At 50.7% G+C, this 24,421-nt stretch overlaps 1 protein-coding gene and 1 long non-coding RNA gene across 2 annotated transcripts; one reads left to right on the top strand and one right to left on the bottom strand.

Moving 5' to 3' along the window:
• Positions 1-1,843: 1,843 nt before the first annotated feature.
• Positions 1,844-17,549, top strand: CAVIN1 (caveolae associated protein 1). Its single transcript, XM_012743207.2, has 2 exons — positions 1,844-2,486; positions 14,903-17,549. Exons 1-2 carry the CDS (start codon positions 2,016-2,018, stop codon positions 15,602-15,604), a joined length of 1,173 nt encoding a protein of 390 aa, XP_012598661.1. The 5' UTR covers positions 1,844-2,015; the 3' UTR covers positions 15,605-17,549.
• Positions 17,550-20,675: 3,126 nt separating this feature from the next.
• Positions 20,676-23,618, bottom strand: LOC142861958 (uncharacterized). Its single transcript, XR_012913088.1, has 2 exons — positions 23,409-23,618; positions 20,676-21,010 (listed from the first exon to the last, which is right to left on the bottom strand). It is a non-coding gene; the product is annotated as an uncharacterized LOC142861958 (long non-coding RNA).
• Positions 23,619-24,421: the final 803 nt, after the last annotated feature.

The raw sequence follows: 24,421 nt of genomic DNA, 5'->3' as shown, positions 1-24,421 counted from the left end.
AGTAGAATTGATGACTCCTGGAAAAGGAACTAGTTACTAGAGACAGAGGTAGAAATAAAATTTCTTTTCACTGTATTTCTTTGGGTGCTATTTGCATTTGTACCTTGCATGTCATCTGTTAAAATAATCTAATCAAATCAGGTTCTCTGCTGTCACTGTTCTTTTTTCTAAAAGCTTTATCAATCCTCAGTAGAAGGAACTTAAATTACTATAATACATTTCTCTTTTTTTTTTTTTTGCAGCTGGCCTAAGGGAACATTTCTCTTAAATTCTAAAATACATTGGTAACCTGCCAGTTCTAAGAGCTCTATGTAAATATAAGATTTTATATACCAGTTCCTTCTACTTGGATTTCCAATGGGAAAGCTGCTTGTTCTCCAGGAAACAGCTATTGAAGTGTTAGGGGAAGTATTTTATGCAGTAGTCTGATAGGGTACTATCTCAGCCACTGTGTGCTGGGGCTCCTTTTCTGCCTCGGTGGTTTCTCTGGATTGAGGAGGCCTGGGGTCCCCACACGGCAGTTTTGCTGTCTCTCTAATGACAATGGATGCCAGACTAGAAGTAACCTTTTGCCGAGACCATCATGCAACCAGCTGGGGAAACCCAAGCTTGGTTTCCAAAGCAGGGAAAAAGGTTGCAGCTTTTCTGTGGGAAAGGGAGCTGGTGTGGCTCCAGGGGAGTCACAGAGCCAGGGCGCTGCCAGGGCGCCAAACAGGGGAGGATGGGCAGCCTCTTTCTCTGGGCTTCTCCGCTAAAGACCCTCCTTGGGCCTGCTCAGAACTGACGGCTCCTTTGTACCCACCGCGAATGAAAATGTGTTTTATTACTAGTGTATCTACAAGCCAGCAAGCTCCAACCAGCACATGGGGGTGGCCCTGGCTGCCCACCCCCTGCCCCAGTGAAAGGCTCAGAGTGCTAAGGTAGGAAGAGCAAGACAGCAGCAGTCCAGAGACGGGGTTCAAGTCGATGCCAACACTAGCCTGCGAGTCACCTCTGGCAAGTCACCTGTCTTCTCCAGACCCACCTTTTCCTGCCTGTCAAAGGAGGTGATAGGAATCACCAATCTCTCTGGTTGTCTAGCGCTGGTCTCTGGGATCTAGAGGGATGAATGGACTCAGATTCTGCTCTGGGACTGGTGCCAGCGAAACCTGGTTGTGGGGGGCGTAGCACGGGGAAAGGTGATTTTTAGAGAGCTGAAAGGTGGGGAAAAGAGTTTTACTTCTGTTTCATTGACCATCTAAATCTTACTCTGTTAGGACAATTCTAAGAGGAATCTAGAGGAGCTTCGCAGACCCCTCAGCACCGACGTGAACCTAAGTTTTCCTTCCCTTCCGCAAACAACCCCTACAGCTTTTAGAACAGTGGGTTGGTAACTTGGCGGTCGAAAAGATCTTAGACAGTAGCGATCCCTTTGCACTTGAAAACTAGGCACAGGCAAATGCAATGTTTTGCCTATACTACTTTCAGGATCTCATGGTCCACCCAACTCCCAGCTCTATATCTTAAAAGGCTTTCAGATCAAGTCAGTTTGCTTATGAGCAAAAAAACGGGAGAGAGGAAAAAGGGAAACGGGACGCAACGCACTTAAGACCTGACTCCCTTCCTCAACTCACATTCCTTCGCCCCAGCCCCGCTCCAGCTGCCTGCGCTGCCAGCGGAGGCCCTGGTCTCCCGCTCCAACTATTCCAACCATCCTGGGAAGGGTGGGGCACTCGGCTCTCGGGTCCCCCTCCCCTGCTCCCCCTCGTTGGTCTCCCCTTCTGCCTCGGTCCCTCCCTTTCTGGGATGGAGCCAGCCAATGCGCGACGAGACTCCAGGGTTTGGCCCGGGAGCCAGGGTGCGCACAGATCCCCCGCCCCACAGTTCTGGCCGCGGTCCCGGTGCGCACGGACGTGGCTCGAGTTTCCTCTGCTCTCTGCTCTCGATCGCTCTCCCCCTCCCGCTCCTTCTTCTCTCCAGGTCTCCCGCTCCGGCTTCAGCTCCACCCGGCCGGCCTCGCTCGGCTCCGGGTAGCCATGGAGGACGTCACGCTCCACATCGTCGAGCGGCCGCTTCCCGGGTACCCCGACTCCGAGGGCCCGGAGCCCTCCCCCGTGGGGGCGCCGGCAGCGGAGGAGCCGTCCGGGGCCGGCTCTGAGGAGCTGATCAAGTCGGACCAGGTGAATGGAGTGTTGGTGCTAAGCCTTCTGGACAAAATCATCGGCGCCGTCGACCAGATCCAGCTGACCCAAGCCCAGCTGGAGGAGCGGCAGGCGGAGATGGAGGGCGCCGTGCAGAGCATCCAGGGCGAGCTGAGCAAGCTGAGCAAGGCACACGCCACCACGAGTAACACAGTGAGCAAGTTGCTAGAGAAGGTGCGCAAGGTCAGCGTCAACGTGAAGACCGTGCGCGGCAGCCTGGAGCGCCAGGCCGGCCAGATCAAGAAGCTGGAGGTCAATGAGGCCGAGCTGCTGCGGCGCCGCAACTTCAAAGTCATGATCTACCAGGTGAGCCCACGGGGCAGACCGCACCCCAAACTCCTGCGCCCGGCCCGCGTACCCCGCCTGGGGTTTGGGGTGGGAAACCTGCCCGGGGCACTGCTCTCCGGCCAGCCTGGCCTGGGCGCTCTGGAGATCCACCCTCCTTCCGGCGAGCGCGGCTGGGCTGGGCTGGGCTGGGGGAGCGGCGGACTCTTGGGCGTGCAGAAGGGCGCGCTCTGCACCCTGCACGTCCCCACCCAGCCCCGTCCCTCGGGTCTCAAACTTGTAGCAGAACCGAGTTAGGGGACTGGACGCGGGGACGCTGCCCCTGACAGACCGTTCCCAACTTGGCTCTGTCAAACCGTCTTTCTAACTTGGAGGAAGTTTCCGGGACACCCAGGGGTCCCTGGCGGCCGTTGGGGCCCGCTGTAAGCGGACACTGGCGGCGGGGCCCGGGCCTGGGGCCTCCGCGCTTGCTGGCCCGATATAGCGGGTGATTCAGGGCTCAGGCACGCACCCGCGGGGGCTGCGCCAGCCGAGGGAAGCGACCGCCAGCCCCCCTCCCCGGACCCCACGCCCCCGCATCAGCCTCTGCTGCCCGCCCCCGTCCCTCGGCTGCGGTGTTACCGTGGCCTCCAGGCGTTTTTAGGCCCTTGAGCACACGCCAGCCCTCTGCGCGCCGGCTCACGGCCTCCTGGAAGCTGGCGGGGCAGGGTGGGCGTAAGGGGTGCGCCAGCGGCGGGCGGAGGGGGGCGCACAGCCTCCGCGGGGTCCCGCGGTCTAGGCGCGGTGAATCACCCTCATGCCTGCGGGGGCGGACGCCGGGAGCAGCATGGGAGGAGGCTGGTGCGCTTTGCACCTCTCCCCATTCCTCCTGCCTGGGTAAAAATGGAGTTTTTGTATCCTATCCCCAAATAAACCTGGGAGTCTCAGTGTTGCTGCTCCTCTCCGCTTCTCCTCCCCAGTCCCAACAGGGATGAGTCTGAACTGAGGGCTTAGGGATCTTGGGCTGGACGGGACTGTCCCTAGCCCTGCCTCCTCCCTGTTTCCTAAAAGCCTGGTAGATGCTCCTACCCCAGGAGGCGGGATCATGGGGCAGGCAGGGTAGGTCTATGCTCCCTCTTCCTGTCTCTCCCTCCTGAAGGGAAGGGGGGGGGAAGGCCAGCTTTCCCACACGTGAGAAGACCCCTGTCAGGGAGCTGTGATTCCACTGATCCTGGTACCAGCCGGGTTCTGAGTGACCATCTGGGATGAGGTGAGGTCCTTGCTTGGCTTCTCTGGGAGGAATTAAGAGAGATGCAGTCTGGGGAGAGTTGAGACAGGGAGGTGGGTGAGCTGGCACCTGTTGAGGCCGTGGTGGGACAGTGGCAGAAATGGCACTTGTGCTCCTCCCTGCCCTTACCCAAGAGGCATTTACTTGGACTTTGAAAAGCTTTGCTCCCCACACTTATGGCACTATTTGGGTAGAAAACGTTTCCCCAGAGCTGTTTCCATTTATCTAACTGCTTGGAGGAAGCAGGATTGGAGGATGAGAGGGGGACCTGTGAGGTGTTTTTTTGTTATATTTTGTTTTGTTTTAAGGCAAACATGAAAATGAGGTTTATCGAGGAGAGACAGATAGGGCAAGAGCAAGATACAGGTTTACAGAGCATGATATATATGGCACAGACGACTGCCGGACCCACTGTTGCAGCAAAGGGAGAGCAAAACAAAGGGACAAAAAGGGTTGTTTTGTTTTTTGTTTGCTTTTTTTTTTGAGACAGAGTCTCACTCTGTTGCCTGGGCTAGAGTACTGTGGTGTCAGCCTAGCTCACAGCAACCTCAGACTCCTGGGCTCAGGGGATCGTCCTGCCTCAGCCTCCCTAGTAGCTGGGACTACAGGCATGCACCACCATGCCCAGCTAATTTTTTCTATATATATTTTAGTTATTCAGCTAATTTCTTTCTATTTTTTTAGTAGAGATGGGGTCTTACTCTTGCTCAGCCTGGTCTTGAACTCCTGAGCTCAAATGATCCTCCTGGCTGGGCCTCCCAGAGTGCTAGGATTACAGGTGTGAGCCACCGCGCTTGGTCTAGTTTCTAAATTTTTTTTTGTCTTGCTGTGTTGCTCAGGCTGGTCTCAAACTCCTGGCCTCAAGCAACCCTCCCACCTCAGCCTCCCAAAATGCTGGAATTATAGGCGTGAGCTACCACACCCAGCTTGTTCCAGGGGCCACACCCCACTTAGTCCCGGGACAGCAAGCCAGCTCTATACTTTCTCCCTAGCCCGGTGTGGTATAAGGCCACCATAAAAAAGCTTGTATGAGTGACCCTTCTCACTCTAAATGTCCCAGGCCATAGAACCCAGGAAAGTTCTTGGCCTCAAGGTAAACCTCCCTATGCCAAAGGTGGAGATTCTGGGAGAAGGAAAGGTATCGAGGGAGAAAGACTTCTCTGCAGAAGCCAGTGGCATCCCCCAGGGATGTGTCTATGTATATTGTGTGTTTGTGTGTGTGTGTGTGGGGGGGTGAGTTCTAATCCCAGGGTGGCTTCTACTGCATCTGTACTAAATCAAGGCCAGTGGTGGGCTGAGAGTTGAGGTAGCAAGAATGGCCCAAATCGAGTCCTGAAGCTACAGGGGGAAATAACTAAGAACTAAAATGGTCCCAACTCCTGGGAGGAACTCAGAGGCAAGGAAAAGATTCCAGCAACTGGGTGAGGCTGAGGGGAAGCAGAACTTCCTGAGCTGTAAAGCAGATGTTCCAGGTGGGGGTGAGAGATGGGAACTCAGCTGCTGGAGGAAAGCAGAGGCCACTCCTCTCCGAGGTCCACAGGCCAGAGAAGAAAATGAGATAAAAATAGCTCTGTGCCTTGGCAGACCTAATAGGGAAGATTGGGGGCAGCAGCATTTATGGAGAAGTCCAGCTGGGGGGGTGGGATGCTTGGGTGGCCAGGCAAAGAGAGTGAGAGATTTGTAGAAGGGGCTCCTGGGATGGTGTGAATTCTTTGGAGGGGAAGCAGGCAGGGGATGCTGTATTCCCTACTGCAGATGTGGGAGGTGCTGACGTGGCAATGGTGGGGTGGAAAGCACCAGGGGACAGGAAGGCCCCAGGTGTGGGATCAACTCATCTGGTCTCCCACACCCTATTCCTGGGAAAAGGAGGGAATCCCTTGTGTGGCCCCACCCCTGAGTCAAGGAACTGCTAGACATAATGATTTCACAGGTTAAGTTTGCATGGGACACACGTACACACACACACAAGAAATTCAGCACCTCCCATCCCTGGTTCATCAGAGCTCTCATTTTGAGTTATTACTGCCCTTCTCTGGCATTTCCCTCCCTGCCTCCCAAACAAAAACTAGCACTTTGGCATCACATCCTATGAGGCGACACTTAGCTAGACAACAGCTAGTGAGTGAGAGAAGCGAGTTCTACTAGTAATAGGAGCCAGTGGACTAAGAGCTATGGGAGGATCAGGCCACATTGTGGGTTTGGAGGCGGTTGCTCTTAAGACACCATTCAAACAGGTAGAACTATGATTGTTAAACAGCCAATTCTCCCAGGCAACAATGGGATATTATTAGAGTTCTTTTAGAATCCAAAAATGGTGGGAGAGGTGTAAAATGGAAATATAGTCATGCATCACATAACGACTGGGATACATTCTCAGAAATGTGTCATCAGGCAATTTCATCATTGTATGAACATCATAGAGTGTCCTTGCACAATGTAAATAGTATAGTCTACTATGTATCTAAGCTACAGGGTATGGCCTACTGCTCGTAGGCTGCAAATCTACCTGTACAGCATGTTTCTGTACTGAACACTGTGGGCAGTTGTAACTCAGTGGTAAGTATTTATGTGTCTAAGCATATCTAAACATAGAAAAGATACAGTCAAAAATACAGCGTAAAAGATTTTAGATTACAAGCACATGCCACCAAGCCCAGCCTTTAAAAAGTAATTTAAAAAAAAAAAAAAAAAAAAAAAATTTTTGGCCGGGCGCGGTGGCTCACGCCTGTAATCCTAGCACTCTGGGAGGCCGAGGCGGGCGGATTGCTCGAGGTCAGGAGTTCAAAACCAGCCTGAGCGAGACCCCCGTCTCTACCATAAAAATAGAAAGAAATTAATTGGCCAACTAATATATATAATATAAAAAAAAAAAATCAGCCGGGCATGGTGGCTCGTGCCTGTAGTCCCAGCTACTCGGGAGGCTGAGGCAGGAGGATCGCTTGAGCCCAGGAGTTTGAGGTTGCTGTGAGCTAGGCTGACGCCACGGCACTCACTCTAGCCTAGGCAAGAAAGCAAGACTCTGTCTCAAAAAAAAAAAAAAAAAAAAAAAAAAAAAAAAAAAAATTTTGTGAAAAACTAAGGTACAAACACACACATTAACCTAGGTCTACACACGGTCAGGATCATCAATATCAGTGTCATCCACCTCCACATCTTGTCCCACTGGAAGGTCGTCAGAGGAAGGTAATAATATGCATGAAGCTGTCATCTCCTATGATAACAGTGCTTTCTTCTGGAATACCTCCTAAAGGACCTGCCTGAGGCTGTTTTATAGTTAACTTTTTGTTTTTTATAAGTAGAGGGAGTAGTATACTTTACAATATCAATAAAAAGTATGCTATAGTAAACACATAAACCAGTGACATAGTCCTTTATTATCAGTATCAAGTATTTTTTTTTTTTTTAGACAGAGTCTTGCTTTGTTGCCCAGGCTAGAGTGAGTGCTGTGACATCAGCCTAGCTCTCAGCAACCTCAAACTTCTGGGCTCAAGCAATCCTGCTGCCTCAGCCTCCCAAATAGCTGGGACTATAGGCATGCACCACTATGCCCAGCTAATGTTTTTCTATATATATTAGTTGGCCAATTAATTTCTTTCTATTTATAGTAGAGACTGGGTCTCGCTCTTGCTCAGGTTGGTTTCGAACTCCTGACCTCGAGCAATCTGCCTGCCTCAGCCTCCCAGAGTGCTAGGATTACAGGTATGAGCCACTATGCCCGGGCTAGTGTCAAGTATTGTGTACTCTACATAATTGGATGTGTTTCACTTTTATATGACTGTCAGCCCTATAGGTTTGTTTACACCAGCATCACCACAAACACATGAGCAATGTGTTGAGACATGACATTATGATGGCTAAGATGTCACTAGGGGACAGGAATTCTTTAGCTCCACTATAATCTTATAGGACCACCAATGTATATGTGGTCTGGCATTGACCAAAATGTTGATATGTAGTGCATGACTAAAAATGGTTTTCTGGAGCAGGTTTTGGTTTTTTTGAGACAGAGTCTCACTTTGTCGCCTTGGGTAGAGTGCAGTGGCATCATTGTAGCTCTCTGCAACCTCAAACTCTGTGGCTCAAGTGATCCTCCTGCCTCGGCCTCCCAGAGTGCTAGAATTACAGGCGTGAGCCACTGCGCCTAGCCTCTGGAGCAGATTTGAGGAGGCAAAATTGGTGACCTGTACATGCCAGCCACTAAGACCCATCAAACCTGCTCTGAATGTGTGGGGATAGGACCAGGAAGCATTTAAGGGGTTAGGTGTCTTATGGCATTAAAAGAGAGCACACCAGGGCTGAAATGAGGGCCTGCTGGCTTCTCCTCCCCAAATCCTAATTCAATCTATATCTCCTTCCTGGACTCAAGGCAGACCAGGGCTACTACCTTTCTCCAGAGGAACCCCAAATCTTTGTCCAAAAATATTCCCAACTTGGGGCTCTGGTTTCTTTCTCTCTCCTTCCTTCCTTCCTTCCTTCCTTCCTTCCTTCCTTCCTTCCTTCCTTCCTTCCTTCCTTCCTTCCTTCCTTCCTTCCTTCCTTCCTTCCTTCCTTTCTTTTTTTTTTGAGACAGAGTCTCACTCTATTGCCTGGGCTCTGTTGCTGTGCTGCGGCATCAGCCTAGCTCACAGCAACCTCAAACTCCTGGGTTCAAGTGATCCTCCTGCCTCAGCCTCCCGAGTAGCTGAGACTGCACTACGATGTCTGGCTAATTTTTCTATTTTTAGTAGAGATGGGGTCTTACTCTTGCTCTGGCTGGTCTCCAATTCCTGACCTCAAGCGATCCTCCTACCTCAGCTTCCCAAAGTGCTAGGATTACAGGCATGAGCCACCATGGCCAGCCAGCTTGTGCCATTTTTTGGAACCATATCATTGTGAATATTTCATCATTCTGACCTTTTGAGCTGGAAGATACCTCCAAGAAGTTGAAGGAAATCATCTCCATGTCTTTCATTTTGTAGCTTGGGAAGCTGGGCTCAGAGAGAGGAAGTCACTAACCTATTGTCACTCACGTGATTGGGGGTCAAAGCTGGGGCCAGAACCCAGGTGTGCCCCTTCTGCCACACTCACTGCTCCCCACCCCCTCCTTCCATTCTCCAGCTCTACAGCAGAAATGAGGGTGAGTTCCGCCTCCTTTATTTTCTGTGGGAGCTAGTCCCACAGTCCTGGCGCTGGGTTGGTTTGTGTGCATTTAGGTGTGTGTGCAGTGTTGGCTACATGTGGCCAACGTTGGTGGCTGTTAGCTGCTCAGCCTCATGAGTGCTGAAGTGGAGACAATGTGTGGTCACCTGGCCCAGTGGCAGTGGGAGGGGAGAGGAATGGGGTGGGGGGCGTGGAGCTCCTGGCCAGCCATGCTGTGCCCTGGCATGGATTCTGCGTCTGCCTAGAAGAGGGTCATCTTGGTCCCCTTTCTCCTCGGCCTCTCTGCTGCTCCCAACTCTTCCCTGTGCCCTTCGAGGCAGGTGGGGACCTGCTGCTTTGGTCTTTTATGACTACAGGCTTTACTGAACACTGCTGTTGCAGAGTCTGATAGTGCCCCGACTGTTCCTCTCTCCTGACTTCTGATTGCCGGAAGCAAGAGTGGCAACTCAGCCCCTGAGGAGGCAGCACTGGGAGCTGCAGTGGGGTGCCCAGGACATAGGCCCTGTCACAAACATAGCTTGGTTTTGGATTCTGATTTCTCTGTGCATTTCAGTGTCTAATATCCCAAGCCATGGGAGGTGGGGGGGGTAGGGGATGGGGTGCAAGGGAGGCAGAAGGCGGGAACATGGCTAAAGGGAAATAGCCAGGATGTCCCTCTTCCATGCCTCTCCCTCTGCTTATCCGGGGCGGCACCCAGTGGCCACCCAGCCCCAGGAATAAGGAGAACTGGGATTAGCAGCCTCTGGCTCTGATGACAGTTGCGTGCCTTCTCTTTTATACAGCTGAGCCTCCCTCGTTATAGTCCAACAGCTGGACTCTTAGAAAACTCCTTGTCCACCCCAGCAGCCACTTTCCTCCACCACTCTAGCCCCCAGTAGCCATGGCCACCCCACCACCATGGCTGGGTTAGGGTAGAAGGTGGGAGCCCAAGGATCGGATTGGGGATGATTGTAGAGGGAGGAAGGGAGGGGTTCAGTTGAAGCATGGGCTTGGGTTTGCCCCACCTCTTTCTCGGCCCCAGGGCCCAGGTGAGAAGCATTTAAAAGGTGGTTTCTTTTCACCTGAAGACCTGTGTCCCCTCCTTCCTCACCAACCCCTGCTGTGCATGCCACCAAGGCCTCTTTCTCTCAACCCCGTCCTTACCCATCCCAAGCCCCATCTAAACCCCTTTTCCTCATCTTAGCCCAAGAAGAAGCTGAATGCACCCTCTGACCTGGCCACACCCAAGATCGTGCCTTTTGACCTTCTGCCTGAGACTGAGCCCTTTGACCCGAAGCCTGAGACAGTGCCTGAGCCCCCACCTTTTGACCAGACGCCTAGGACACTGCCCTATTACCCAGAGCTGGGGCCCCTGCCCACTCCAGAGGAGCCGAAAGCCGGTGGGAGCATTTAGGGTCCCCTGGGTCCCATGGGGCTGTGGACATGGAGTGTCACTCTGCTCCACCATCAGCCTGCTGCTTGGTGGTGTTCAGTGTTGGGACTGCCACCATCCCAGACCACTGCCCCCGGTGGTTGGATGTGGGTATCATGAAAACACTCTTGTGTTGTACATGGTTAAGGCAAATGTGGTGTGTGCAGTGGGGAAGGGCCCTCCCTTACCTCTTAGTTTCTGTTTTAATAGTAGGTACTTGCAACATCCTACTGGGGCTGCACCCCACGGCTGCACTGAATGAAACTGCGCATGGCTGCTCATTCTTCCCTTCCCCTGCCTCCACATCTTGGGGGATAGGCCAGCTTGGCTCCACGCCTCCTTGGAGAGGGCCCTCATGGCCTGGGGTCTGTTCTGTGCCCTCTCTGCCTCTTTCCTGTAGCTGAGGAAAGCATTTACACTTATTTTTTCCACTTCTTTTAGAAAATGTTTTGCAAAGAGATCCCTTATGTTTGCCAGAGCCTGCCCTGGGCAGGGCATCCAAAAGCTGCCAATTCAATCCAGAAAAGAGGACATTTTAGCTGGCTCTGGCTTGGATCCTTGGGTCTCACTATAGCACAGTGTTTCTCAACATTTTCTCCCCCATGTTCATCCCCCTAAGAAGCCTTTTTAGATATTTTTAACCTAATTGTCCATCTCCCCCGTGGAATTTTATTTTTATTTATTTTTCTTTTTTATCTTGTTTTTCTTTCATTTTTCGTTCTTCTTTTTTTTTTTCCCCCCGTGGAATTTTAGTACAACAGATATACTGTGTATCTGTTTATGTGCTGTGGCTCTTTGGAGCACCATGAACCATTGTGATACCGATTTTTGTCCTTGTGGAGGCAATATCACCCCAGTCAAGAATGCATGTCATAGGAGAAGGGAAGGACCTTCTCTTTTGGTATCTCTCATCTCCTTGTTGTGGCAACCTAAAGTGGAGGCCCTGAGTTTTTGAGACTTTTCTCACCTTCACCTCTCCCCCTTCTCCATCTTTTCCTAACAGACTCTCTAGGCAGACCCTGGGCTCTGAGTTACCTCTCCAATGTCCCCTCTGGCCGTTCCTGGGCAGTGTTTGGGGACAGTGCTTATTAGCTCTAAGTCAGGAGAGGCTCCTACTCAGATCCAGGTGGTACCTGTCCCTTTTCCCTAACAAATGTGAGGTGCCTGGCTACAGGCTGGACACATAGTAGGTGCTCAATTAAATTATAATCTTATTTAAAAAATTCCCTAAGCCAGAATATCTTAAGTTTAGACAGCAGGATTGGGGACAGAGTGGAAGAAGCTGGGAGCCTCCCTGGGGCTCCTCTAAGTCCATCTAGGTCTAGGGCCTTCCTGGGGTGGGGGTTGTGTGTGATTGGCGAGGGGCAGGGTGAGCTGTGCATGTTTTTGTTCAGACCTGGTCATTAAAGGTAACTCTAGAAACCAAGCCTGTTGGGAGTGGTGGTTTTGTTTAATAAAAAACGGGAAAACAGAACAAACAGCCCTCCCTCTCTGCCATCCCCTGAGGCCCCTCCTCTGGCTTAGGAGGTCTGCCAGGGAAGTAGGGGTGGGACAAAGGTGCTTGGCCTGTGTGCCCAGTGTTGGGGGAGGTGCTTTTGGATTGTGTTGGTGGCTGTAGCAACAGGCAGACTGGGTGGGTCCAAGATAGCACTCTAAGAGCATGAGTCATGGGGGAAACCTGGCTTGGAAAGGGGGAGAAAAGAGACACCATTAATGGAGGGAAAAGGTTAATGGTAGTATACCCTCTCCAGAGCCAGCCTCCTGGACATTGTCTGAGGTCAAGTGTTTTCTCTCATAGCCCCTGACCTGCCACCAAGAAGGCAGCTCCTCTGGTATAAGTCATCACCCTAGGGGAAGCCTACAATGAATCGGGTTATATCCCCCAGGTACCTTTCTGGTCTGGGGTGACTCTCCCAAATCCAGGAAGAAACCTCCCTCACTGGGATTCCTCCCTGATGTTGTAGTTTGAGACCTTTCCTCAGGCACTAGGAAGATGGGATTGGCTACAAGCAAGACCTCTGCAGCTCTCTCTGCAGCTGTCTCCCCAGCCCCCGTTCACTTCTAAGCTCAGCTGGTAGAGACCTTTATCTAGGAAGCCAGATGCCAGAAAAACCAGCTAGCTCAGCCTTTAGGGGTAGGGGTGGAGCAGTGGTGGGTGGATAGAGGAGAATGGAGGATGCTGGGGATAGGGCAGGGAGACAATGTGGATTTGTTTTCCAGCAGCTGGGGCTGTTTCCTGACTATTCCCTGCCTGTCGGCCTTAATCCCTCCCTAGCTCATGCACATTGTCTGAGCTTAGTGAAAGGAGGGGCTCTCCACCCTTTGGTGGAGCGTGGGTGGGTTTTTTAATTTGGGAGGCTATGAAGGCAAGATCAGAACTGAATTTTTTTTATATATACTAGAGCTACAGGTAAATTCTGGGTGGAGATAGATGAAGAGGTAGTAGAGAGTTTAGATCCTAGAAAGTCCTAAAATGTTTAAGTCCACTCCAGTAGCAGGCAGGAGGAGGGTGATAGCAGGAGACCCAAAGTGTAGGCCTGGAAATTGGAGGGACTGCTAAGAAAGGGTGGGACCCTCCTACACTCAGAACAAGAAAAACACCCTCCAATGCCTGGGCGAATGATAAGAGGCAGAGGGATGAACAGAATGCTCTAGGATATCCATGATACCACTAAGCCACCTATCGCACGTGGAGACTACAAGTCCCAGCATGCCGTGTGTCCAAGTCACCTTGCCTGCTGGGAGGTGTAGTAGGGTAATAGAGAGCTGGAGGTGGCTTGGTGCCCAACAGAGCTGGTGCCCAGTTGGGAGAAGAGGTGGAGCCACATTCTTTCTTTGTCCCTGCTAATGCTATTGACAGGGAGGGAAGGAAGTTGGGAGCGGGTGTTCCTAGTTTTCAGTGTAAACCAGGAAACTCTGGGGGGATGTGGATGGGAGGGAAGAGGAAAGAGGCTGGGGGCTGGGGAAGGAATTTCTGTACCAGGTGGTGCAGAGATACTGAGTGGCCTTATGTTTAGGGGTGTGTGCGTGTTTGTGTCTCTGTGTGTGCGTGTCTATGAGAGAGATTAGTTAATGTCTCATTTTCTCAGGAGATAGGATTTTCTTACAATTCTGGGAAACAAATTTCAGAAAACCCTTTTGAAAAACTAGACTCTCTCATTCTGAAGTCCTTAAAGAGAGTCTGGGCCAAGGAGGAGATCCTGTTCTGGGTTATGCCCCTTTGCCTTTCTGTGCTCAGCCTCCCCTACCTTCTAATGGGGTGGGGTGGGGGAAGGAGTGATCTTGAGATTCTGAAATGTTGGTCCAGAGTCAAGATCTTGGAATATCTTCCTGGAGTGGAAAACAGTGCTGGCACTAGATCCTCCAAGGGGAAGAGGGGGACAAGAAGAGGTGGGTCTGAGGTCCAGGATCATGGGGAATCTGGGACCACCTTCCTATTCCTGGACCCTTGACCTCAGGCCTGGGGAAAAAAAGCAAGAATAGAATAGTAATCTCTCCTTTCCATTCCAAGGCAGGGAAGTCAGAACCAGAAGAAATATCCAGACTGGGGAGAAAATGTCCTTGGCTTCTAGCCAGCTGCTTCTTCTTTTCTTTCTTTTTTTTTTTTTTTTTTGAGACAGAGTCTCGCTTTGTTGCCCAGGCTAGAGTGAGTGCCATGGCGTCAGCCTAGCTCACAGCAACCTCAAACTCCTGGGCTCAAGCAATCCTCCTGCCTCAGCCTCCCAACTAGCTGGGACTACAGGCATGCGCCACCATGCCAGGCTAATTTTTTCTATATATATTAGTTGGCCAATTAATTTCTTTCTATTTCTAGTAGAGACGGGGTCTTGCTCTTGCTCAGGCTGGTTTCGAACTCCTGACCTCGAACAATCCACCCGCCTCGGCCTCCCAGAGAGCTAGGATTACAGGCATGAGCCACTGCGCTCGGCCTGCTGCTTCTTTTCTACGTCAATTTCTACATGGGGGGGGGCAGTGACCATAGTGGGGCCAAACAGCATAAGGAAGTCAAGCAACAACCGGGATGGGACATGACCACAGCTCTCCTTCTCTGAGGCTGGTTCTGGCTTGAGTCCGGAAAACGCACCCCCTTTTCTTTACCTTCAAGTCACTCTACTTGGGGGCCACCTGAGATTGGCTGTGTGCTCACACCCCTACCCAACTCAACCTACGCAGACTCCCGCCGCTGGCTATTTGGCCCGGCTCGGGCAGTGTGCGACTTAGGGCACCAGAGGGCGCTCCGCCCACTTACAAGGTTAAGCCGTGTCCCCTGAGGCCGCGACGGTTTAACACGATCTGAGGGGTCGGTAGGGGGCGCGAGCACATGGTTGCAGGGCTGCAAAGCTCGATTATAATGCAGGCCCATTTCCGACCCAAAGCTCGGTTCCCTCCGCGCGCCGTGGGTACCATCATTCAACACAAGCTTATCCAGCGCCCACGACGTGCCCAGCTCTGTGCCAGGCGCTGGGGACACAGCAGCAAACGAGTCAGGCCGATCTCTCGGGTACCGCGCGGGCCCCCACTGCCCTCCCCAGGATCGCCACCACCCCGACTCGGGTCCCTCGCGTCCCCGCCCGGCCCTGCTCCTGTGCCCCCTCTCATGTGCGCTCTTGTCTCGCTTAGGACGAAGTGAAGCTGCCGGCCAAGCTGAGCGTCAGCAAGTCGCTGAAGGAGGCGGAGGCGCTGCCCGAGAAGGAGGGCGACGAGCTGGGCGAGGGCGAGCGGCCCGAGGAGGACGCGGCGGCGCTCGAGCTGTCGTCCGACGAGGCGGTGGAGGTGGAGGAGGTCATCGAGGAGTCGCGCGCCGAGCGCATCAAGCGCAGCGGCCTGCGGCGCGTGGACGACTTCAAGAAGGCCTTCTCCAAGGAGAAGATGGAGAAGACCCGCGTGCGCACGCGCGAGAACCTGGAGAAGACCCGCCTCAAGACCAAGGAGAACCTGGAGAAGACGCGGCACACCCTGGAGAAGCGCATGAACAAGCTGGGCACGCGCCTGGTCCCCGCCGAGCGGCGCGAGAAGCTCAAGACGTCGCGCGACAAGCTGCGCAAGTCCTTCACGCCCGACCACGTGGTCTACGCGCGCTCCAAGACGGCGGTGTACAAGGTGCCGCCCTTCACCTTCCACGTCAAGAAGATCCGCGAGGGCGAGGTGGAGGTGCTGAAGGCCACCGAGATGGTGGAGGTGGGCGCCGACGACGACGACGAGGGCGCCGAGCGCGGCGAGGCCGCCGACCTGCTGCGCGGGAGCAGCCCCGACGTGCACACGCTGCTGGAGATCACCGAGGAGTCGGACGCCGTGCTGGTGGACAAGAGCGACAGCGACTGAGCAGGACGCGGGCCCTGCCTCTCCCCGCCCCCACCCTGTTCCTTTCCCTTTCTGAACTTTCTCTTTCGCATTCTCTCTCAGCCCCCAACTGGCTGAGATGTTTCTAGATTTAAAACACCTGCCTTCAAGGAGCACTCCTCCGAGTCTTACAGCTGTTAAGCCCGGAGAGGGAGGCAGCCCCCACAGGGGAGAGCCCCAGTTTGGACGTGGTGCGGGTGGAAATGGGAAGGGGGGCGATCCATGTCTCAGTTGTCCAAGTCGGAGGTCCTGAAGGAAAGTGCCCTGATTCCACAGTCGGGCCCCCTTTCGGGGCTTCCTTCCCCTCAGTTTCCCCTGCTCACTCCCTGCTCACGGAGCTCTTCCCTTCCTTCCCATCCTGACCCCTGGGGCTTCAAAGCCAAAATTACCCAAAGAGGATGGCCGGGTGCGGTGGCTCACGCCTGTAATCCTAGCACTCTGGGAGGCCGAGGCGGGCGGATTGCTCGAGGTCAGGAGTTCGAGACCAGCCTGAGCAAGAGCAAGACCCCCGTCTCTACTATAAATAGAAAGAAATTAATTGGCCAACTAATATATATAGAAAAAACTAGCCGGGCATGGTGGCGCATGCCTGTAGTCCCAGCTACTCGGGAGGCTGAGGCAGGAGGATTGCTTGAGCCCAGGAGTTTGAGGTTGCTGTGAGCGAGGCTGACGCCACGGCACTCACTGTAGCCTGGGCAACAAAGCGAGACTCTGTCTCAAAAAAAAAAAAAAAAAAATTACCCAAAGAGGAAAGAGTGAATCCTACTAGAAGGACATGAAAGCAGCTTTGGGGGGGGGGGGGCAACTGAGGTGGTGGGGGCAGAGGGCAGAATGAGCCCTCAGCCTGGATGAGGGTCCAGCGCAGGCTCTATCTGCAAAGGGTCCCAACAAGGAAGGCTGGAGCCGAGAGGAGCCCTGGGGAAGGACGGGGTGGGGCACACTTACATGTTCATGCCTCTGCACACGTGGAACACATGCTATGGCTTTGGGAAGGAGAATGGGCAAACAGGAGAAGGTGGAAATGGGTGAAGAGAGAAAGAAGTTTCATTAGCAGCATGAGAAACCCATCTTGCCGGGTTCTCAGAGGGCGCCAGGACCCTTTTCAGAATCAGGAGGGAGAACAGTGTGAGAAAGTGATGCTCCAAAGAGGAAAGAGAGGTAAGCCTAACCTGATCCCTTAACTGAGATCCGGGTGGTGCCCCCCAGGACAGCCTATTCTTTGAAGCCCAGAAAATTAGGGTCCCAGAAGGTGGCAGCAGTTGGCTGGGAGCTAGGGGTGGTGGGGTGCTCATGGCCAGGTCACCAAGCTGAGAGCTGGAGGGGAGGTGGGACAGCACTGGTTCCTTCTCCAGATCCCTTCCTAGAGCTAGTGTCACAGAGCTGCAGCACTTGCTGAGACATCCCCGGTTCCTTGTCATTAGGGGTGCCTTTCCTGAATCTTTGGGGCCTGATGTCTGTTGGCCACTGGCAAGGCTCTACTCCTGACACTTCAGTCCCACTGTTCCTCCCCATTAAAGGCAGTTTGTCAGAAGCAAGGACAACCTCTCCCTCCAAGTCATAGCCTGAAGGGAGGGCTGGAGGGCTCCCTCCTTCTCCCCTGTTCAGCTTTTTAGAATTGCAGCTAATTGTTTTAAGGGGTGGGGGGAGGGAGCCTGGGGACACAAACCTTTTATACAATACAAAGCTTTGCTTTTTTTTTTTTTTTTTTTCCATTCTTTTCCTTTTCTGGGTTCCCTTCTCTCCTCTGAATGGTTGGAGACATGTCAGTGGAGGGAGGATGGGGATTGTGGGACAAGATCCCTTGGTGCTGTTGGGCTGAAGGGGCCTGAGTTGTGGGCAGATGCAGTTTTCTGCGGGCTCTAGGGAACCTCTCACATTGCTGTGTCCTGGTGAGCAGCCTGACCAATAAACCTGCTTTTCTAAAGGATCTGTGTTGGATCGTGTTCTCTGAAGGCAGTTACATAGGATGAGCTACAGAGGATAGGAGGGAGCCAGGGAGGGAAGGAGGGACACAGAGAGAAAAAAACCTGTTGGTATAAATTTGGTTTACTTGCTTAGAATGGAGGGGAGAGGGAAATAAAAATAATAGCCAATTGATTGAGCCCTTACTGTTTGCCAGGAACTGTTCTAAGCCCTTTGGTATGTAATTGCTTATTTAATCTAATAACAACCCCATAGGGCAGATTTTATCATTATCTTCCTATTTTAGATAGGAGGAAAGAGTGACTTGTCTAAGGTCACTTAGCTGGTAAGCATCAGACTGGCAGCTTGACTCCACAGTCTGTTTACTGCTTACAGTCTGTAACCTTGAACCCTCTGGATCCCCTCCCCTGTAGTCAGGGCTTTAGCCTTCCAGACACATGCAGTTACTCCACTCAGCCTGAACTTCCCATTAGAATCCCAGGCCTGGAGGAAGCAGCCTAAGGCAGGGGAAAATCAGAGGCCCTATCTCAGAGGGCTGGATGTTGTAGAGAAGGGGACCAGCATATGGTAAATGCCAGTGGTATCCACACAGCATATTTCATTCTCCCTGCAACACTGTGATAGGCACTGCTGTGGTTTGAATGTGTCCCCAAATTTTATGTGTTGGAAACTTAATTTTCCAATTCATATTTGGATGGTATTTGGAGGTAAGGCCTTTCAGAGGTAATTTGAATTAGAGAAAGTCATCAGGGTGGGGGCCCATGGTAGGACTGGCAGCTTTATAAGAAGAGAGACCTGAGCCACTGCCTCTTTCCCTCTTGCCATGTGATGTCTTCTTTCATGTTAGGATGCAGCCAGAAGACCCTCACCAGGTGCTGGCACTAGGCTTTTGGACTTCCTAGCCTCCAGAACTGTAAGAAATAAACTTTTTTAAAAATAAATTATCCAGGCCGGGTGCGGTGGCTCATGCCTGTAATCCTAGCACTCTAGGAGGCTGAGGCGAGTGGATCACTCGAGGTCAGAAGTTCGAAACCAGCCTGAGCGAGACCCCGTCTCTACTAAAAATAGAAAGAAATTAGCTGGACAACTAAAAAATATATACATAAAAAAATTAGCCAGGCATGGTGGCACATGTCTGTAGTCCCAGCTACTCAAGAGGCTGAGGCAGAAGGATCGTTTGAGCCCAGGAGATTGAGGTTGCTGTGAGCTAGGCTGATGCCACAGCACTCTAGCCTGGGAAACAAAGTGAGACTCTGTCTCAAAAAATATATATATATAAAATAAAAATAAATAAATAAATTATCCAGTCTATGGTATTCTGTTATAGCAACAGAAAAGAGTAAAATGGGTGCCTATTTTACTGTCTTTCTTCCCCATGAGCAGCCTGCCCCACCTGCCCATAGGTTATGAATTTCCTAGAGCAATGAACTTGCATCATCATGTTGGTTCTGCTTACATCAGAATCATCTGACAGGCCGGGTGTGGTGGCTCATTCCTGTAATCCCAGCACTCTGGGAGACGGTGGCCGGAGGATCGTTTAAGTTCAGGAGTTTGAGACCAAACTGAGCAAGAGGGAGACCCCATCTCTACTAAGAAAAATAGAAAGAAATTAGTTGGACAACTAAAAAATATATACATAAAAAAATTAGCTGGACTTGGTGGCGCTTGCCTGTAGTCCCAGCTATACAGGAGGCTGAGGCAGGAGGATCACTTTAGCCCAGGTGTTTGAAGTTGCTGTGAGCTAGGCTGACACCACGGCACTCTAGCCTGGGGCAACAGAGTCTCAAAACAAACAAACAATCATCTGACAAAGGGTGTCCCTAATAAAAGTAATGCCATTTCTAGGGCTCCACCCCAGCCTCCTGCCTTCCTAAACCAACCTCTTCCCCCCTCTACTGTAGTCACAATTAATCATCCTCTTCTCAGAACTCTCATAAAACTTTATGTGAGTAAACAGTTAGGCTGGGCATGGTGGCTCCTACCTATAATCCTAACAATTTGGGAGGCTGAGGTGGGAGGATTGCTTGAGGCCAGGAGTTCGAGACCAGCCTTAGCAAGAGTGAGACCCTGTCTCTACAAAAAATATAAAAATGAGCTGGGCATGGTGGCATGTACCTGTAGCCCCAGCTACTTGGGAGACTGAGGCAGGAGGATTGCTTGAGCCCAGGGGTTTGAGGTTGCAGTGAGCTCTGATGATGCCACTGCACTTTAGCCCAGGCAACAGCCCTGTCTCAAAAGCAAAACAAACAAACAAAAAACCCCCAAAACCTGTCAATGAATGAATGAATGAATTACAGGACTCTTTCCATTATAAGTGTCAAAAATACCTCAAACTGGCTTCAGTAAAAACAAAACACCAAAGCTGAAAACAAACCCAGAGGGAATTGATGTAATTGAAAAAGTCCCCAGAAATAGGTCCAGGGTGGCTGATGTAATTAGCACCATGTCTGATATAATATGGTTAGGAATCTCTCTCTTCCTACCTTCTCTTTTCCTCTGTGTCTGTTTCACTAATAATAGAATTCTTCCCACATGGTGGCAAAGATGACCATAAACAGTTGCAGGCTTATGGCCTAATACGTGAGCAACCTCAGTGAAGAGAGTTTCTTTCCAGACCCTTCCAGCTGGAATCTCAGATATGATACCTATTGGTCCTGATAAGTCATATATCCAAGCCTCTATGCCTCTGACCCAATATAGATCACATGATCACTTGTAGAACTCACCTCAAGTGTGGAATTAAGAGTTGTATTAGGGCAGGGTGAGGTGGCTCTCCTGTGATCCTAGCACTCTGGGAGGCCGAGGCAGGAGGATCATTTGAGCTCAGGAGTTTGAGACCAGCCTGAGCAAGAGCGAGACCCCGTCTCTACCAAACATAGAAAAGATTAGCCAGGCATGGTGGCGCATGCCTGTAGTCCCAGCTACTCAGGAGGCTGAGGCAGAAGGATCACTTGAGCCCAGGAGATTGAGTTTGCTGTGAGCTAGGCTGACACCATGGAACTCTAGCCTGAGCAACAGAGTGAGACTCTGCCCCCCCCCCCACCGCCAAAAAAGGAGTTGTATTAGTTAGGGTTCTTCAGAGAGACTGAACCAATAGGGTGCATGATGGATAGATACAAAAATACATAGATACATAGGTGAGAGGGACTTTATTAGGGGCATTGGCGCATTCATTGATTATGGAGGCTGAGAATCCCAGGACAAGCCATCTCCAAGCTGGAGACCCTTGGGATGCCAGTAGCATGGCTCAGTCAAAGTCTGAAGGCTTCAGAAACAGAGAAGCCGATGGTGTAACTCTCCGTTCAAGACCAAAGGCCTGAGAACCTAGGAGGCAACTGGTGTTTAGTGCTGGAATCCAAAGGCCAGAGAGCCCGGAGTTCTTTTTTTTTTTTTTTTTTCATCCCAATTCTCACTTGGAGAGCCTAGAGTTCTGATGTCCAAGGCAGAACAGGTGTGATCTCAGTCCTGGAGAGAGAGAAACCAAGTTACCCTTTTCACTGTTTTCGTTCTATCTTGGTCCAGCTGATTGCCTGGTGCCTACCCACATTGAGGGCAGGTTAGTCCACTCAGACTTACATGCTAGTCTTCTCCGGAAACTCTTACTCTAGGTATTCCTTATTCCAGTGAAGTTGACACCTAAAATTTACCATCACAAGAGTGAAGGAGGACTCTTTTCTCAAATGAAAATTGGGTTGAAGTTATCAATAAAAAACAGAGAGAAAGAAAGGCAGACAAAACAACAGATTTTTTTTCCAAATGAACAGTTTGTGATTCTGTGCTGAGAGACTAAAAAGACAGCAAGATCTAGTCTTTGATTTTAAAGGGTTTGTAATTAGTGGAACAGGAAGATATTTAAAATAGCTCAAAGAGATTCCATTGCACTCTAGCCAGGGCAACAGAGTAAGACCCTGTCCCCAAAAACTAAAAAATAAAAAAACAAAATAGTTCAAACAGATGACTTCCATAAGAGGTAAAGCACAGTGCAATGGCCATACACTGGAGAGGGGTTAATCCTGCTTGGGGAATATGGAAAAACTTAAAGGAGAAAGGGGGCCTTTAAGTTGTGATTCTAAACATGGGTAGGATTGCTGGTGGGCAGAGACAGCATTTTACTTGATTTTTGTGTCACCAGAGCCTAAAAGTATCTCAAACACAATTGTATTGGTTAATGTCATTTAGTTGAAAGTATAAGAAAAGGACATCAGCTAGCTTAAAGGGAAAAAGGAAATGATGTTGGAAGGCTGCCAAGATATCGTATGGACTCCAGGGGATCCCTGAGTACAGGCTAGGCAGAGTAGGAATCAGGAAATCTCCAGTGACTTCTGCACAGGGAGTTGATGTACTGCCCTCTCTAAAGTGCTGACCTTAATGGAACTCAACTCTAAGGACTCTCAGGCTTAGTGCCTTTCAGTTTGAAATTCTAAATTCCTGGCAGAGAGAATCTGATCAAACCAGTTAATACTAGTGTTCACCCTGAGTTTAATTATTGATGGCCAGGAGGACAGAATCATACAGTACAGATATGGCTGAAGGGACCCATTCTGGTGTATGATTGGGAGTGGGGGCAGGGAGTAATTCCCAGGAAGGGAGGACTTGTTGTGAGTCTGGCAGGCCCTCAGTACAAGTTAATGAAATGGAAGCAGTGACATGGGCCAGGGAGGTTCTCCAGGCAAAGCGAACAGTGCTCAGAAAGGCACAGGGCCAGGAGAGCTGAGGTGTAATTGAGGATCAGTTAATAGAATTGTGGTATGTTAGAACTAAAAGGGGTCTTGTCTTACAGATGAGGAAACAGAAGGTGTCATTTTACAGAAGTTGCTGTGACCTAGGAAGAGAAGGTAACTTCTGGACCTAATGAGACTCAGAATAAAGAGTTATGAAAAGAAAGGTGGTTTTTGAAGTGCTAGGAGTAGATGAACTTGCCAAGGGAAGGAGCTAGGGAGAGAAGAGGGTGGAATTTAGAATTAAAGGCAGGAGTGCCTTCCTTTGGGGGATATTGGAAGGAAGGGAAGACTAGCAAAGTAGACTGTGGGGTGGTCCGAGAGGAGAACATCCTGCCCAGCGCAGGGCACTCTCACAAACATTATCCCAGAGAAGTCAGATGTGTATTGCATGGCCTCCCCATCAGAAAAGCCCCCGCCCCCTCCCTCCAGGGCTTTGTCACTGACTCCAGCCCCTGTCCACAACTGCTTTGTCAAGAATGGGTATCTGGTCCTGTCTGAACCAATGAACACTTTTCTGCTGGGAATTTAGAGTTTCAAGCCGACACACAGAAAGACTGAACATCGTCAGAGCAGCATCAAGTCATGACAAGGGAACAGCAGAACTTTATTTTTTTAAAATTTGTGTTTTTAATTATATATTTCTTTTTTTTCTTTTGTTTTCCTGCCATGAGGGCAGTATCTGAATTTAAAGGGCAGAACTTTAGTTCACAAACTCCCTCTGCTGAGGTTCCTGGAACTGCTATTCCCAAAGTATGGTTGTTCAACTTTATTGGAATTTGGGAAAGATCTCAGATCTTCCAATGGGCTCCTCCTCCCCCCTTGAGTGTGTGTGTGTGTGTGTGTGTGTGTGTGTGTGTGTTAAGATATATTGAGGAGTTGCAATGTACCGGATGCTATGTTGAATGCTTTGCAGGTCATCTCATTAAATCTTCACATTAACCTATGAGGTAGGTGCTTTCATATTCCCTATTTTATAGATGAGGAAACTGAGACTCAGAGAGGTTAGGCAACCGACCCAGGGTCACATTGCTGGATTAGTAGGGCAGCTGGGCAGTGGACTGTACCAGGAGCTGGCTGTTATCTACCATGCTACACAGTCAGCTTGAGAGTATCTTCAAATCCAACACTTAATGCAAACTCACCAAAGTCAGAGTTATGTTCTCTGTTTGCAGATGAGGGTGCCAAAGCTCAGAGAGGTTAAGGAACTTGCCCAGGGTTGCATAGTTTATTCCGTATCAGAGCCAGGATGTCTCACTTCAGCCCCCATCAGCTTTCAGGTTAATGCAATTGTTTCTGTTGTCTGCTATGATGGATGGTCAAGGGAGAAAAGACTGTCTAGGAAAGAAGAGGGGATGATAACAGCACTAGATTCTATAGTGAAGCTAAGTTAAATGACTGAGAAGAAAACATCAACTTTGATGAGGAAGAGGTCCCTGGTGGCCTTCAAGAGCACTGTCCTGTGGACAGGAGGGGGCAGAAGCCACCTTGGTGGAGCAAGTGAGGATGAAGACATGGGGGCAACGGTGGGAAGCAGGAGGTTGACATAGGAAAGAGAAGGAAGTCTATTTAGAGACAGAGGGGAGAGAACAAGTGGAGAAGGTCAGGAGGGAAGAGAGAATTGACAGAGTTCAGAGAGGGGAGGGGTGGAACCAAGAGTACTTCCATGCATTCACTGTTTTTTTGTTGTTTTTTTTTTTGAGACAGAGTCTCGCTTTGTTGCCCAGGCTAGAGTGAGTGCTGTGGTGTCAGCCTAGCTCACAGCAACCTCAAACTCCTGGGCTCAAGCAATCCTTCTGCCTCAGCCTCTCGAGTAGCTGGGACTACAGGCATGCACCACCATGCCCAGCTAATTTTTTCTATATATATTAGTTGGCCAATGAATTTCTTTCTATTTATAGTAGAGACAGGGTCTCGCTCTTGCTCAGGCTGGTTTTGAACTCCTGACCTGGAGCAATCCGCCCGCCTCGGCCTCCCAGAGTGCTAGGATTACAGGCGTGAGCCACCGCAGCTTTATATTCTTGAGTAAGTCACTTAACCTTGGGTAAATCTCATTTTCTTCACCTGTAAAAATCACAGTGTCCTCCTCATGGAGTTACTGTAAGGATCAATGAGTTCACAGATGCATTACATGAGTACTACATACTCATAGTAGTGG

Source organism: Microcebus murinus, chromosome 18, assembly GCF_040939455.1.
Source record: "Microcebus murinus isolate Inina chromosome 18, M.murinus_Inina_mat1.0, whole genome shotgun sequence".
NCBI lineage: Eukaryota > Metazoa > Chordata > Mammalia > Primates > Cheirogaleidae > Microcebus > Microcebus murinus.
The sequence above is the reverse complement of the archived record's forward strand: the minus strand, read 5'-3'. Positions and strand labels throughout refer to the sequence as shown.

Excerpts from the sequence above, each read along its gene's own strand:
- CAVIN1 (XM_012743207.2), top strand. The coding sequence starts at position 2,016 with ATGGAGGACGTCACGCTCCACATCGTCGAGCGGCCGCTTCCCGGGTAC. Across the intron at positions 2,487-14,902 it reads TCAAAGTCATGATCTACCAG|GACGAAGTGAAGCTGCCGGC; the intron begins GTGAGCCCACGG and ends TGTCTCGCTTAG.